This window comes from Oncorhynchus mykiss, chromosome 10, assembly GCF_013265735.2.
Source record: "Oncorhynchus mykiss isolate Arlee chromosome 10, USDA_OmykA_1.1, whole genome shotgun sequence".
Taxonomy (NCBI): Eukaryota; Metazoa; Chordata; class Actinopteri; order Salmoniformes; family Salmonidae; genus Oncorhynchus; species Oncorhynchus mykiss.
The window spans coordinates 2219432-2235758 of NC_048574.1; the positions used below are offsets into that span (position 1 = coordinate 2219432).

The window sequence follows — 16327 nt, forward strand, 5'->3', positions numbered from 1 at the left end:
GCATGAGTGAAGGATGCTTTGTTGCGAAATAGGAAGCCAATTCTAGATTTAACTTTGGATTGGAGATGTTTGATATGGGTCTGGAAGGAGAGTTTACAGTCTAACCAGACACCTAAGTATTTGTAGTTGTCCACGTATTCTAAGTCAGAGCCGTCCAGAGTAGTAATGTTGGACAGGCGGGTAGGTACAGGTAGCGATCGGTTGAAGAGCATGCATTTAGTGTTACTTGTATTTAAGAGCAATTGGAGGCCACGGAAGGAGAGTTGTATGGCATTGAAGCTTGCCTGGAGGGTTGTTAACACAGTGTCCAAAGAAGGGCCAGAAGTATACAGAATGGTGTCGTCTGCGTAGAGGTGGATCAGAGACTCACCAGCAGCAAGAGCGACCTCATTGATGTATACAGAGAAGAGAGTCGGTCCATGTGTGAATCACTTTGCTCTGGGACCTCTGTGAATCACTATGCTCTGGGCCATGTGTAAATCACTATGCTTTGGGCCATTTGTGAATCACTATGCTCTGAACCCTGTGTGAAACACTATGCTCTGGGACCTCTGTGAATCACTATGCTCTGGGCCCTGTGTGAATCACTATGCTCTGAACCCTGTGTGAAACACTATGCTCTGGAGCCTGTGTGAATCACTATGCTTTGAGCCCTTTGTGAATCACTATGCTCTGGGACCACTGTGAATCACTATGCTCTGGGCCCTGTGTGAATCACTATGCTCTGGACCCTGTGTGAATCACTTTGCTCTGGGACCTCTGTGAATCACTATGCTCTGGGCCCTGTGTGAATCACTATGCTCTGAACCCTGTGTGAAACACTATGCTCTGGACCCTGTGTGAATCACTATGCTCTGGGCCCTGTGTGAATCACTATGCTTTGGGCCCTGTGTGAATCACTATGCTCTGGGCCCTGTGTGAATCACTATGCTCTGGGCCCTGTGTGAATCACTAACATGTGCTCACTGCACTCAGTGTTACGTGCACTTGGCCTTATCTTAGAGCCCAAAAATAAAATACCTCCAGATTTGTTTTTTATCCTATTCAAATCAAATCGTATTTGTCACATTCATTAGCAGATGTTATTGCGGATGTAGTGAAATGCTTGCATTTCTTGCTCCAACAGTGCACTAAGGGGTGGCAGGGTAGCCTAGTGGCTACAGCGTTGGACTAGTAACCGGAAGGTTGCAAGTTCAGATCCCCGAGCTGACAAGGTACAAATATGTTAACCCACTGTTCCTAGGCCGTCATTGAAAATAACAATTTGTTCCTAACTGACTTGCCTGGTAAAATAAAATAGGCCTTTCTACTGACTGGGAGGAGTTTCATCTCAGGGGTTATCAATATTATGGGGTTGTCACAAACGTGGTCAGGTTAATGACAGGACCAAGGTGCAGCGTGGTTAGCGTACATTTCTTTTTATTATGAATGTCGCCAACAAAAACAAGAAACAACCAAAAACGACGTGACGCTGATTAGGGCTATACAGGCCACTAACACACTATACAGGCCACTAACACAGACATCTACCCACAACTAAGGTGGAAAAACAGGCTACCTAAGTATGATTCCCAATCAAAGACAAAGTTGATTGAGAACCATACCCGGCCAAAACATAGAAACAGAAAACATTGAAATAAAGAAACTAGAATGCCCACCCTAGTCACACCCTGGCCTAACCAAAATAGAGAATAAAAGCCTCTCTATGGCCAAGGCGTGACAGTACCCCCCACCCCAAAGGTGCAGACTCCGGCCGCAAAACCTGACTCTATAGGGGAGGGTCCGGGTGGGCCTCTATTTCGGTGGCGGCTCCGGTGCGGGACGCAGGCCCCTTCTCCACCTCTGGCTCCCCCCACTTTGGTGGTGCCTCTGGACTGGGGACCCTCACTGCAGGCCCCGGACTGGGGACCCTCGCTGCAGGCCCAGGACTGGGGACCCTCGTAGCAGGCCCAGGACTGGGGACCCTCGTAGCAGGCCCAGGATGGGGACCATCGCTGCAGGCCCAAGACTGGGGACCCTCGATGCAGGCCCAGGACTGGGGACCCTCGCTGCAGGCCCAGGACTGGGGACCCTCGCTGCAGGCCCAGGACTGGGGACCCTCGTAGCAGGCCCAGGACTGGGGACCCTCGTAGCAGGCCCCGGGATGGGGACCATCGCTGCAGGCCCAGGACTGGGGACCCTCGTAGCAGGCCCGGGATGGGGACCATCGCTGCAGGCCCAGGACTGGGGACCCTCGCTGCAGGCCCAGGACTGGGGACTCTCACTGCAGGCCCAGGACTGGGGATCCTCGTAGCAGGCCCCGGACTGGGAACCCTCGTAGCAGGCCCAGGACTGGGGACCCTCGCTGCAGGCCCAGGACTGGGGACCCTCGTAACAGGCCCCGGGATGGGGACCATCGCTGCAGGCCCAGGACTGGGGACCCTCGTAGCAGGCCCGGGATGGGGACCATCGCTGCAGGCCCAGGACTGGGGACCCTCGCTGCAGGCCCAGGACTGGGGACTCTCACTGCAGGCCCAGGATGGGGATCCTCGTAGCAGGCCCCGGACTGGGAACCCTCGTAGCAGGCCCAGGACTGGGGACCCTCGCTGCAGGCCCAGGACTGGGGACCCTCGTAGCAGGCCCCGGGATGAGGACCCTCGCTGCAGGCCCAGGACTGGGGACCCTCGCTGCAGGCCCAGGACTGGGGACCCTCGTAGCAGGCCCCGGGATGGGGACCCTCGTAGCAGGCCCAGGACTGGGGACCCTCGTAGCAGGCCCAGGCCTGGGGACCCTCGTAGCAGGCCCCGGGATGGGGACCATCGCTGCAGACCCAGGACTGGGGACCCTCGTAGCAGGCCCAGGACTGGGGACCCTCGTAGCAGGCCCCGGACTGGGGACCCTCGTAGCAGGCCCCGGACTGGGGACCCTCATAGCAGGCCCAGGGCTGGGGACCCTCATAGCAGGCCCTGGACTGGGGACCCTCGTAGCAGACCCAGGACTGGGGACCCTCGTAGCAGGCCCAGGACTGGGGACCCTCGTAGCAGGCCCCAGGATGGGGACCATCGCTGGAGGACCGTTGCTGGAGGACCGTTGCTGGAGGACCCGGGATGGGGACCGTTGCTGGAGGCTCCGAACTGGAGACCCTCACTGCAGGCTCCGTGCCATGAAATAGCTAGAAAGGGTCATCAAGAGCCCAGGAAACAGCTGGACAGGGTAATCAAGAGCCCAGGAAACGGCTGGACAGGGTAATCAAGAGTCCAGGAAATGGCTGGAAAGGGTAATCAAGAGCCCAGGAAACGGCTGGAAAGGGTAATCAAGAGCTCAGGAAACGGCTGGACAGGGTAATCAAGAGCCCAGGAAACGGCTGGACAGGGTAATCAAGAGTCCAGGAAATGGCTGGAAAGGGTAATCAAGAGCCCAGGAAACAGCTGGACAGGGTAATCAAGAGCCCAGGAAACGGCTGGACAGGGTAATCAAGAGCCCAGGAAACGGCTGGACAGGGTAATCAAGAGTCCAGGAAATGGCTGGACAGTGTAATCAAGAGCCCAGGAAACGGCTGGACAGGGTAATCAAGAGCCCAGGAAACGGCTGGACAGGGTAATCAAGAGTCCAGGAAATGGCTGGAAAGGGTAATCAAGAGCCCAGGAAACGGCTGGAAAGGGTAATCAAGAGCCCAGGAAACAGCTGGACAGGGTAATCAAGAGCCCAGGAAATTGATGGTAAGGGTAATCAAGAGCCCAGGAAACGGCTGGACAGGGTAATCAAGAGCCCAGGAAACGGCTGGACAGGGTAATCAAGAGTCCAGGAAATGGCTGGAAAGGGTAATCAAGAGCCCAGGAAACAGCTGGACAGGGTAATCAAAAGCCCAGGAAACAGCTGGACAGGGTAATCAAGAGCCCAGGAAATGGATGGTAAGGGTAATCAAGAGCCCAGGAAATGGCACCGCTACATACCTGAGCAGACTGATGCTGTCCTTGAGGAGCTGGCGGTGGGGAGGAGCGTAGTTGAGGTGGCCCGAGAGTTAGGGATGCCACACACCACTCTCCAAGATTATAAAAAGAGGAAATATCCCAATTCCCCTCACTCCAACCTGGCCATCACCCCGGAAGAGTATCGCCAGCTTGTCCCTTTGAGCCGGACTATGGTCAAGCTCTCGGCTCTAGCCATCATCAAAATAAGTTGTTGACCGATCATTGTAAATCTGGAGAGGAGGTTGAGCGATAACTGGTAGTCCAATTTCAGAATTCGCCACCCTGAACTGAACACTAGAATTCCAGACCATTTGGAGAAGGCCAAGGTCTGTGGAGCAATGCCACGAGCCCGTCTACGACTGTGACGAAACAGGGTTCGGGTCCAAACCCAGGTCAAGAGAGAGGGTGCTGTGGCAGAAGGGTCATCACAGTTCACTTCTGCTGAGAGCACAGAACACTTCCTTCAGAATGTTTCATGTTCTACGTTGTTATGTGTTGCTATGTGTTTTGACCATGAATGAAGTTCCGTCTCAGGAAATAAAAGTTATTTGAATTGATTACTTCATACATACACACACTAGGTTTGAGAGTAACAATGGTCAAACAAACTGATACATGACACAGGAAGGTTTCTTTTTCACTTGTTAGATTTACTGTCTGGAGACACACACAAGCGGAGTCTTTGGTGAACTTTCTTGGTAACTGCAGTTACCATATACAGGATCTTCAGAAATTATATATATATATTTTTTTTAAACACTAGGCTCCAAGAATAGGTTGAATTACATTGCCAACTTCAGGTTTGCCTGTGTTATGCGGAGCAGAGGTTGAAACAATAGTTGTTTTTTTGATCTAATGTAATGAATTATTGTTTCAGGTGTTATTGTTAGTCACATTGCTATTAACTCATGAAAGATTAGTCTAATATGGCACATAATAACATTAATACTAATATTATTTCTTTATAGGACATAAACAATGAAGGTTTCTTAAAAGTTTATATGGATAAGCATGTGTCCATCTGCAGTATATATAGTAGAAGAGCTACCCCTGCTGGATAAAGGCAGTATGGCACGCAGTAACGAGAGCAGGATCAGAGGTGTCTGATTTTTTTCTCAAATAACATTGTTCCAATACCATGACAATCAAGTCTAATGTATAAAAAAAAGGTAGATCATTTGCAATATTTTGAAGCTAAATGTAACACTTTAGCAAAAGCACATTTCAAATCGAATTAAATCCAATTTTGTCACGTGAGCCGAATACAACAGGTGTAGGTAGACCTTACTGTGAAATGCTGATTTACAAGCCCTTAACCAAAAATGCAGTACAATAAATAGAGTTAAGAAAATATTTACTAAATAAACTCAAGTTAAAAATTAAATTAAAAATAACACAATAAAATAACAATGTGGAGGCTATATACAGGGGGTACCAGTACAGAGTCAATGTGGAGGCAATATACAGGTATTACGGTACAGAGTCAATGTGGAGGCAATATACAGGCTATTACGGTACAGAGTCAATGTGGAGGCAATATACAGGGGGTACCGGTACAGAGTCAATGTGGAGGCTATATATAGGGTATTACGGTACAGAGTCAATGTGAAGGCTATATACAGGGTATTACGGTACAGAGTCAATGTGGAGGCTATATACAGGGGGTACCGGTACAGAGTCAATGTGGAGGCTATAAACAGGGGGTACCAGTACAGAGTCAATGTGGAGGCAATATACAGGGTATTACGGTACAGAGTCAATGTGGAGGCTATATACAGGGTATTACGGTACAGAGTCAATGTGGAGGCTATATACAGGGTATTACGGTACAGAGTCAATGTGGAGGCTATATACAGGGGGTACCGGTACAGAGTCAATGTGGAGGCTATATACAGGGGGTACCGGTACAGAGTCAATGTGGAGGCTATATACAGGGGGTACCGGTACAGAGTCAATGTGGAGGCTATATACAGGGGGTACCAATACAGAGTCAATGTGGAGGCTATATACAGGGGGTACCGACTTTCTGACATAATTAGAAACTTATAATATTTGAAAATAGAGTACGCTAGACTCTCTTAACTGTATACATGGATGAACGCTTCTCTCTCTGTCACAGATGCCATGGTTGCCCTTAGTTTGAAGATGTAATCCGGAGACAGGTGTTTTATACAACAGCCTCCTGTGTTCTCTTTTTGACTCCCTCCGCATTTACAATCAAAAGTCTGAATTTTCCCCATCTCTTTAGCTATCATACTCTGCTTCATAAGGGCATTCCACTGATTTCAAAACTCGATCCTCCAGAAAGTACAGAGAACAACACTTATGCAGTTCTGCTCAAAACAGCTGTGTTAGAAAGGATTACCTACACATACTGACCAGCTCATATTACAGACAGTGCTACATGGCAGACCAATCCAAACTCATCTCTTGGCATGTCCAACCCACTCATTATCTCAGCCAATCATGGCTAGCAGGAAGGTTACTGTATTTTTCTGTGGTTAAACCAACTAGGCTCGTAATTTAACAACTGTATTAGTATTTACATATGGCATACACGTTTGATATTAAGGCACATGAAAGTTCACATGTTCCGGAAGACATTTCTGCCAAAAAAGGCATGTTTACATTCAAATGTCTCTCCTGTAAAGTAGTGTTGCGCGGCATATATTCCTGAAACGAGTCACAAATCACCATTGGCCTCCCTTAGCAGTTTCCTTCCTCTCCGGCTACTTCGTTAGGAAGGTCGCCTGTATCTTTGTAGTGACTGGGTGTATTCATACACCACCCAAAGCCTAATTATTAACTTCACCATGCTCAAAGGGATATTCAACGTCTGCACCCCACACATTCAATTTCTTATGCGATTTGTTTAGCTCGTTTTTACTCCTGAATTTATTTAGGCTTGCCATAACAAAGGGTTTGAATACTTATTGACTCAAGACAGTTCAGTGTTACGTTTTTTATGAATACATTTTTTTGTTTGAATAATAACTTTGTGTGTAGATCAGTGACACAAAATCTAATTGTTTAATTCAAGCTATAAAATGTGGAAAAAGGGGTGTGAATACTTTCTGAAGGCCCTGTATCAGAACACAGATCAAAACTGGTCACACTTTTACAGCATTCGTTTCATCAACTGTTGTACAATATGATGCAAAACACAGGCAAAACAGCATTTTGACTGTACTGGACCTTTAACACTGCGTTTGACTAGTAATATAGAGTAGGTTTATGAAAGATTTAAAACAGAGTATTGAGTTTGTAAATATAAGAAAAAGACACCGTTTCACACAATGTATGTGTTTGATATGGACCGGGTTGTGCACTAATGGGGCATTCCATTGGTTTTCAAGCGGGATCTTTGCCCACCGGTGCCACAGGCGAACTCCCGGTGCCACAGGCGAGCTCAATCAAGCGCACCATTGGATTAACCGGGGAAAGAATTAGGAGGAGCGTCACTCTAAATCACCAGTATGGAGATGCACCTGTCATCCTTCTGAAGATGTATTTAAACTCCTGACAACCCTACAGGAGGCATTCGGCTGTTGGGTCGCAAAGAGAGAACTTTGTTCGTCTAAACTAACCCAACGGTCAACATGCCCACCACGAGTGCTACTGATGACCGTCTGAACAAGTTCAAGAACAAGGGAAAAGAGCCGTCGGTAAGTCTGCTCCGTAGCCTAGACTTTGATTCTCCATACTGTCGAGTTAGTTGAAGGTCCTTCCCTTTTGTTCTGCCTTCTTTTTTTCCACATTTCGGTTTTGGATCGTTTCCCCCCTCCAACTCCATTACAGGATGACAGCACGTATAGCCTTCAATCGTAACGATTTTCCCAGAATTTGACGAGTTAAAAAAAAAAAAGCCTGATTGTAGCCAATATATCGATGTCTTGTCTGTAGAAGCTCCGTGAGCGGCGGATCGCGGAGTGCGTAGAGCTGCGTAAAGCCGCGAAGAACGAAAACTTCCTCAAGAGGAGGAACATTACCACTCTACCGGAGGATGCCGTCCAGTCACCGGAGTTGAACACCGACAACCACGAGGTACATATTTGATGAGTTGTTACAGTAAAGGGATTGTTCTCCCAAATTACAATGACTGTATTCATTTTACCTAGGCTGTGAAGTCTATGGACAAAGTGTGACCCCAGCTATCCATAATGTCTCCACATTTAACGTTTTATCAACATGTGGAGTACCAAACCCTTTCAAGTGACGGGATTGGTATTCGAGGATTTGAACATTTTTGGACATTGTGTGAAATGTTAAAATTGACCTATGACTTGAATGGTGTTTGTGCACGTGCTGAAACGTCTGAGGAATCTAATTCATGGCTTGATGGCAAACTGTACCTTAAAGTAATCACTAGTTAACAGTCATATTTGTGGCCTACAATCAAACCATGGCTAAGGGATTTTACAGGGAGTGCCTGGACACAGCCCTTCGCTGTGGTATATTGGCCATATACCACCAACCTCTGAGGTGCCTTGGTATTAAACTGGTTACCAACATAATTAAAGCAGTAAAAATACATGTTGTCATGCCCATTTTATATGGTCTGATATGCAATGGCTTTCAGCATTCAGGGCTCGAACCACCCACTTTAAAATATAAGTTGTCTTGGCACCTCCAGGTCACTAACTTTCAGGATGCTGTTGGCTTATCAAAGGTAAAACAGCATCCCAAATAACACCCTTCTGTACGTGGTTTACAACTTTAACCTCTATGGACCCTGGTTAAAAGTCCACTATAGTAGAGACTAGGGTGCCATTTGGGAAGCAGATCTGGTCAAGGTTGATAAATTTCAATTCAGGAAATAACCTCTAATTCCTATACCACATGTCAGAGTATTGTGGGGATTCTTTATTTGGATGTCAGTTTACTGAATTGAAATTGACCTTGAATTATTATTTAAAAGGAAATGACCCCACCTCTGCAGGGCTATTTCTGTAGAATAGTATGGTTGTCATGCTTTGTCTCCAGGTGACTGTGATTACCATCGAGGAGGTTGTTGGTCATGTGAACAGTGACTGCAAGGAGAGACAGACCAGAGGATGTCAGGCTGCCAGGTAAGGTCCAGCATTGAGTTGGTTACTTAGGTAATTGACCCTGACTTTGGTGTTACTAGCAGCACTTACCAACTGACCTGCATGACCTCTTCTGGTTGACACTTTGGCAGCGGTCTCATTTCTCACAACTGTTTTGATAAGTCTTTGCTGTGCATCTCTATTTAGACCAGTCAGTCAAATGGTTTGAAGATGGGGGTAAGGTCATAATCATGTCCACTGGCAAGAGAACACTGCAACGTTAACATTGTATTAGAAACAGTCAATGGCTTTGGGGAAGAGGGATACCTAGTCGGTCGCACCACTGAATGCATTAATTACAGGACTAGGTTGACGAGACCTGCAGGGACAAGGGGTAACTCATCCCCCCCCCCCCCCCCCCCCCCCCCCTGTAGGAAGCTGCTGTCTCGTGAGTGTAACCCCCCTCTAAAGGAGATTGTGGAGGCAGGGCTGCTATCCAGATTTGTTGAGTTCCTAGGAAGGGATGATGACCCCAGTCTGCAGTTTGAAGCCGCCTGGGCTCTAACCAACATCGCCTCGGGGACCTCCTGGCACACACAACAGGTGCGTGCACACACAGCCCTGGGCTTTCACCATTGCTTCAGGTACACTGTGGAGTCACTCGGCTAGCTGGGGCTCGGCTAACCTGGTGAGTCCCCCTCGGTGGTGAAAGCGTACTAGACTAAACAAAAAATATAAACGCAACATGTAAAGTGTTGGTCCCATGTTTCATGAGCTGAAATAAAAGATCCTAGAAGTCTTCCAAGCTTATTTCTCACATTTTGTGCACAAAGTTGTTAACATCTGTTAGTGAGCATTCCTCCTTTGGCAAGATATGCCACACCTGTCAGGTGGATTGTTTTATCAAGTAGCTGTTTAATCAGCATGATCATTACACAGGTGCGCCTTGTGCTGGGGACAATAAAAGGTCACTGTAAAATGTGCCGTTTGTCACAACACAATGCCACAGATGTCTCAAGTTGAGGTGAGTGCAATTGGCATGCTGACTACAGGAATGTCAACCAGAGCTGTTGCCAGAGAATTGAAGATGAATTTCTCTACCATAAGCCACTCAATGTCATTTTAGAGAATTTGGCAGTATGTCCAACCGGCTTCACAATGGCAGACCACATGTAAACGTGGTAGCCCAGGACTGCTTCACCTGGGGGAAAGTCTGAGACAGCCACCCCGACAGATGAAACTGAGTATTATCTAGGTAAAGTGCTTTTGTGGGAGACACTCTGATTGGCTGGGCCCCTGTCCAATCATGTGAAACCCATAGAATAGGGCGTAATACCTTTCCAATTGATTTCCTTATGAATTAACTCGGTCACGTTTCGTGTGTATTAATAAAAAACTTTCCAAACTGCTGCACTGATCAGAAACCGATGGTGTGGAGAGCACAAGTGGTGCCAGCCTTTTAAACTGCATTGTTTAGGGCTTGTAAGTAAACATTTACTACACCTGTTGTATTTGTCCCATGTGATGTAGCCTTTGATTGGCCTGGCTGTAGTTGACTGGTGTAATGTCTCCCTCTACAGGTGGTAGAGCATGGTGCAGTCCCAGCTTTCATATCTCTGCTGGCATCCCCCATGTTGCACATCAGTGAGCAGGCTGTCTGGGCCCTGGGCAACATAGCAGGTAACACCGAGCCCAGGAAACATGAGGGCCACTGGGCTTGAACAAAAGCCTACATGTTAAGACTGTTTCCTGTTTTCAGGTGATGGACCGGCGTATCGAGATACTCTGATAGAATGTAACGTGATCCCTGCTCTGCTGTCTAGGATCACCCCAGACACACCTGTAAGTTCCCGTACACCTGTAGGGTCCTTAACGTACACCTGTAGGGTCCTTAACGTTATGGTTTGGCAGCTTTGTCACCTGCCATGTTTGAACCAATTTTACATTCTGTTCCTTAACTTGTTTTCCTTCTGTTCTGACCCGTAAAATACAATTCTTAACCTCTTCTGAATCAAACTTTAAGATTTCACAATTAGTGTGGCTCATGCAGCTTTTCTATGGAGTGGGCAAGCTATTTACTGTCATTGAAAATAAGAATTTATTAACTGACTTGCCTAGTAAAATAAAAGAGTTCATGCTTTGGCCAGACGAGTAGGGTTTAAGATGCAGGTGAGGGTGGAGGAGGCTTGGCTTTAATGCATGTCATAAGATGCCCAGTGCTGAATTAGGCCTGCGGAAATATTGTATTGAAAGTAGTCAGACCCCTTATTCCACGTTCTGTTACATTACTGACTTATTCATTCTGTTCCTACCCTAAATTATAGAATATGTCCCCATCTTCAGTTTCCTGAACTGGTTACAATTCATCTCTCCTCTCCAGGTGGGGTACCTTCGTAACTTGACATGGACCCTGTCTAACCTCTGTAGGAACAAGAACCCCTTCCCTCCCCTATCTGCTGTCCAACAGGTAACCTCCACAAACACACACTATGTTGCATTCAGTTCTCTACCTATTCATCTAGAAGTGTACACTTCCTCCCCCAGGTGCTGCCTTCTCTGATTCAGCTCCTCCACCTGAGTGATCAGGATATCTTGAGTGATGCATGCTGGGCCGTGTCCTACCTGACTGATGGTGCCAACGACCGTATCGATATTGTGGTCCAGACTGGTATTGTCCCCCGTCTGGTGTCCCTCATGGGCTTTGAGGCGCTCACTGTGGTGGTAAATAAAGTTCTGGTTGTCTTTAAAAGACTAGTCCTTTACTGTCAGAGGGACTGACGCAGGGCTCGCTGTGGGGGGTGGGACTGACGCAGGGCTCGTTGTGGCCACTCTAAACACCAGAGCTGAAGGCCTGTGGTGTTCTAAACTAACTCCAACTTCTCTCTCTCGCTCCCTCTCCAGACCCCAGCTCTGCGCTCCATAGGGAACATAGTGAGTGGCTCAGACATCCAGACTCAGGTGACTAACTATGGACTGATACAATTTAGCAGTTAGTGTTTGACCTGTAGTTGCTGTTCATCTCCTCTGCTCTTGGAACCGGTTTTGTCTGTGACCTTGACCAAGGCACTTCACACAAACCTGTTCCAGGGTGCTGTACTCTGGCTGACCCTGTAAAAACACATTTCATGGCACTTAGCCAGTGGCTTTATGGTTGCCTGTAAGCTTTAGCAGTTAACGAATATTCCCTTGATGAGAATGTCATTCCATTTAACTGGCTACTACACTATGATTACAAAGCTTTGTCCATTTGTATTGTAGTTCATTAGGATACATTATTTTGACCGGGTGGCGAGAGGATTCTGAACTACCTGTGAGCTTGATTTAACTTTGTTACTTTAATAATTGTATTCCTGTCAGGTGGCCATCGACGCAGGGGTGCTGTCTGTCCTGCCTAGTTTAATGAGACACAGCAAACCCAGTGTTCAGAAGGAGGCAACCTGGGCTGTATCTAACATCGCTGCTGGTCCCGCTCAACAGATACAACAACTGCTCACCTGCGGCCTGCTGCCCCCGCTTATTGACCTGCTACGCAACGTTGGTGACACCTCACTACACCTGCACACTAGCCAACTGATACAGCAGCGACTCACCTGTGCTTTTTCAAACTTCTCCTTTGGAACCCCCAGATGTTACAATGTATTTTTAGCCCTGAACTAGAACACCTTAATCAAGGGCTTGATGATTAGTTGACAAGTTGTATCAGTTGCGCTAGTTCTGGAACGGCTGGCTGGGGGTCCTGGAGGAGAGGGTTGGGAACCACTAGTCTACCGCCTGCACTTATAGACCAGAGGTGTCCTACGAAGCAGGTTTAAGTTCACAGAACTTCGCTGGCTGAGTTCAACACGGGATAAACAGCCATACAAATGTGGCTGACCTTTTAGCCTGGTACATGTCTATGGCAACGCATCCTTCACAACTCCACTTACCCGGAATCAAGTGTCTGAGTAATTAGTTGAGGACCAAATCAATCAGATTCCCTCCCCTTCAAAGACTTATCATCGCTTTCATTTGACTAAAAATATTTAATTGTTTTTTGTGAAATAGTAGTTCAAATACTGTGCATGAGGCTTTAAAACATTGTAACACTTTTGTAAGACATAAAATATATCGACAGGAGTGGGAGGTTCGTCCATTCATAAGCTGCATTAACAATCTGTAATAGACTAACTTCTAAAAGCCTCACTTTAGTTTGGATGTTTCAGCATTCGACTAGCCTTGTGGGACGTGTAGTTACAACCTGCGGGAGGCAATAGCCACATCGTAGTACTGATGAACCCTGGAATGTGAAGCTGGCTAGCTGTAGATCTACTCAGGGTTGAACTTGTACAGGAGGATACTGCTATGTAATGGTAGTTAAACACCACTCGCTCCACATTAGATGCGCTCACAGGTGGCAATTTGATGGACTCAACTTTACTGTAAAGGGCACAAGCACTTACCCCGTATCTCAGTGACTGATGCAGTGTGGGTCACGACTAACCACCCCAGTCTAATCCCCCTATATCTGGTGTTTTCCCAGGGGGACTTTAAGACTCAGCGGGAGGCGGTGTGGGCCATCACTAACTTCACCAGCGGGGGCACTGTGGAGCAAGTTATCCAACTGGTCCAATCAGGAGGCCTGGAGGCCATCCTCAACCTACTGACTGTCAAAGACTCCAAGACCATCCTCGTCATATTGGATGCCATCAACAACCTCTTCATGGTGAGATACCTAGTCATTGCTGCTACTTTTAAAGTTTAGGGGGTGACCCGCTTTCTCTCCCAGGCAGCGGAGAAGCAATCTGAGGAGCTACCTCGTTACGTTCGTTCTCTTGTCCCAGGCAGCGAAGAAGCAGTCTGTTTGAGGAGCTACCTTGTAAAACCTCATTATGTTCTCTCATCCCCTCTTGTTCCAGGCAGCAGAGAAGATGGGTGAGACTGATAAGCTGTGTCTACTGGTTGAGGAGTTGGGAGGCCTGGATAAGATCGAGATGCTGCAGAACCATGAGAATGACACCGTGTACCGTACTGCCCAGGCACTCATAGAGAAGTTCTTCACTGATGTCAGTAAATATCACCTGGAAGTAGTCGCTGTCTGAAAGGTGTTGAAGCAGTCAAGTCCTTGATCCCTCATTGTCCTCCCCTCTCGGTGCAATGCTACTCTTCCTCCAATTAGCTTTTGCTTGAGAATTCATTGAGTTGACTGCTTTTACACTTCACACAGAGCCCTAGAACAATCTTATTGCATTTACAATTTGTAGTTTAAAATCTAATTGATCAGGTGGGTCTAACATCTTGCATTGTCCCAGGAGGAGGCTGAGGGTCTTCAGACTGAAGCCACTGACACAACCTTTGCCTTCAAGACCCAGGATGTGCAGAAGACCTTCCGGTTTTAATAATCCAACAGGATGTCCAGTGTTAAAATACAACATTTTGGAATATGTAATAAATATATTTTTTGCACTTCTGGGCCAGCTGCCAAGTTTATCAACTCCACTGTAATGTTTCATTGTTTACTAGGGTGGTATCAGATTCATACCCATCTGGGGGGGGGGGGGGTGATATTACAGGCAGCACACATGGTGCTTTTTCATACCAAATGTAGCACATTGTCAGGAGGTATTGACTTCTGTAACTAAACCTTGATCTCAAAAGCCACTTATCTGGCAAGTAAACATAGTTGGATCATTTCTACTTATCTTGGTTAACTTAGTTTAAGAGTTGGGCCAGTAACACCGGTTTGACTCGTGCCCCTACTAGGTGAAAAATCAGATGCTCCCTTCAGCAAATTATATAAATGTAGCATGCACCCCCTGAGCTTTTGAGTGGCACAACCCCCTCCCAACTTTAATCACACCCTGTTACATGATCTCTTGCACAATATCATTTGAATATTATTGACTAGCTACTTTGGTTATGGCACACCATTCCCTACAGGCTGTTTCAAGTTAATGTTCAATTGAGCTGACTTGCTTTCCCATTTAATGCAGTAACCCTGAACACCATGCCGTTACATTTCACTGGTGCAGATCTCTCTGACTTAATGGTTAAAACATGGTTACTGTCTCACTGGTCCTTAGAACTATTGGCACAGTTCCTGATACTTGTTGGTCAATTCAGAATTTAATCTAACAAAAGCATGGTCTTCAAATCTACCAATCATGGAACATATTGAAAGCTTCTATTCCAACTGAACGTAGGGGAATTATTGGCTGTAAACATTGGTTGTCTTGATGCATTAGTTGGTTTTCAAACCAACCTTTTCTGGGAGTCCATTTTCAGTTCTGTTTGGTGCTTAGTGAGTATGACCAAGATGGCATTTATTCAGCCATTTCCCAACCTCTACATCAGGGGTAGGCAATTTTGGCTCGAGGGCCACATTTGGCGTTACAATTTGTTCAAAAGCAGTTCGCAGGCCAGAAAGGCGACGCCCTTTACTGTGTAGGTCCATTATGGGCATCTAGTTCCACACACTCGTGGCCTGGAGTCCAGCGAGCTGAATTGGCTCGCCTGCATTAGATGGAACATCGTTTTCTATGGATGAGAACCGAGCAATAGATGGCTAACAGACCGTTGTCCTTAGTGTTCAGATGAGGTGGAAGTTGGGTGTTTTTATACAGACACCCTGGCTAGCTCATGGCCTTGGAGAATACTGCAAAGCAGGATCAAGGAGTTCTTGAATTTTAAACCAGAAATTATCGTTTTGGGACGGGGGGGGTTCATTAAAGCTAAACCTGGATGTGTTTTTCTGGGTGAACCAAGTAGACCCAAGCTTTTCTTTCTAAAAACTGAAGTTAGTACCTTCGCAAAGTATTCAGACTCCTTTTTCCACATTTTGTTGCAGCCTTGTTCTAAAATGGATGACGTTTTTTTTTGTTCCTTCAGTCTACACAACACCCCATAATGACAGCAAAAACAAATCCAATCCAAAAAAATGCCATTTAAAGTCCCAGTTAAGTATGGACACATCTATTTGACATTGTAGAATAATAGTGAAGACTATGAAATGACACCTATGGAATCCTGTAGTAACCAAAAAAGTGTTAAACAAATAAAAATATATTTTAGATTCTTCGAAGTAGCCACCCTTTGCCTTGACAGCTTTGCACGCTCTTGGCATTATCACCCTGAATGCTTTTCCAACAGTCTTGAAGGAGTTCCTATGCTGAACACTTTTACTTCAGTCTGCGGTCCAACTCATCCCAAACCATCTCAATTGGGTTGAGGTCATCTGATGCAGCACTCCATCACTCTCCTTCTTGGTCAAATAGCCCTTACACAGCCTGGAGGTGTGTTGGGTCATTGTCCTGTTGAAAAAACAATTATAGTCCCACAAATCCCAAACCAGATGGGATGGTATATCGCTGCAGA

The 16327-nt window shown here is 46.6% G+C and overlaps 1 protein-coding gene across 2 annotated transcripts; it reads left to right on the forward strand.

Annotated features, from left to right (window-relative positions):
- Positions 1-7409: 7409 nt before the first annotated feature.
- On the forward strand, positions 7410-14419 carry kpna7 (karyopherin alpha 7 (importin alpha 8)). 2 transcript variants are annotated; one of them, XM_021617310.2, is made up of 13 exons: positions 7410-7615; positions 7854-7994; positions 8934-9019; positions 9412-9580; positions 10558-10657; positions 10737-10819; positions 11358-11444; positions 11522-11698; positions 11879-11935; positions 12335-12511; positions 13497-13679; positions 13873-14019; positions 14266-14419. In XM_021617310.2, exons 1-13 carry the CDS (start codon positions 7550-7552, stop codon positions 14350-14352), a joined length of 1560 nt encoding a protein of 519 aa, XP_021472985.1. In that variant the 5' UTR covers positions 7410-7549; the 3' UTR covers positions 14353-14419. The 2 variants fall into 2 exon arrangements, with proteins under 2 accessions (XP_021472985.1, XP_021472986.1); XM_021617311.2 differs by having other exon boundaries at positions 14269-14419.
- The last annotated feature ends 1908 nt before the right edge of the window (positions 14420-16327 follow it).

Bases quoted from the DNA above. Each gene is read 5' to 3' on its own strand.
- kpna7 (XM_021617310.2), top strand. From the start codon at position 7,550: ATGCCCACCACGAGTGCTACTGATGACCGTCTGAACAAGTTCAAGAAC. The intron at 10,658-10,736 runs GTAACACCGAGC...TCCTGTTTTCAG, and splicing joins GGCCCTGGGCAACATAGCAG to GTGATGGACCGGCGTATCGA. The intron at 11,445-11,521 runs GTAACCTCCACA...TTCCTCCCCCAG, and splicing joins CCCTATCTGCTGTCCAACAG to GTGCTGCCTTCTCTGATTCA.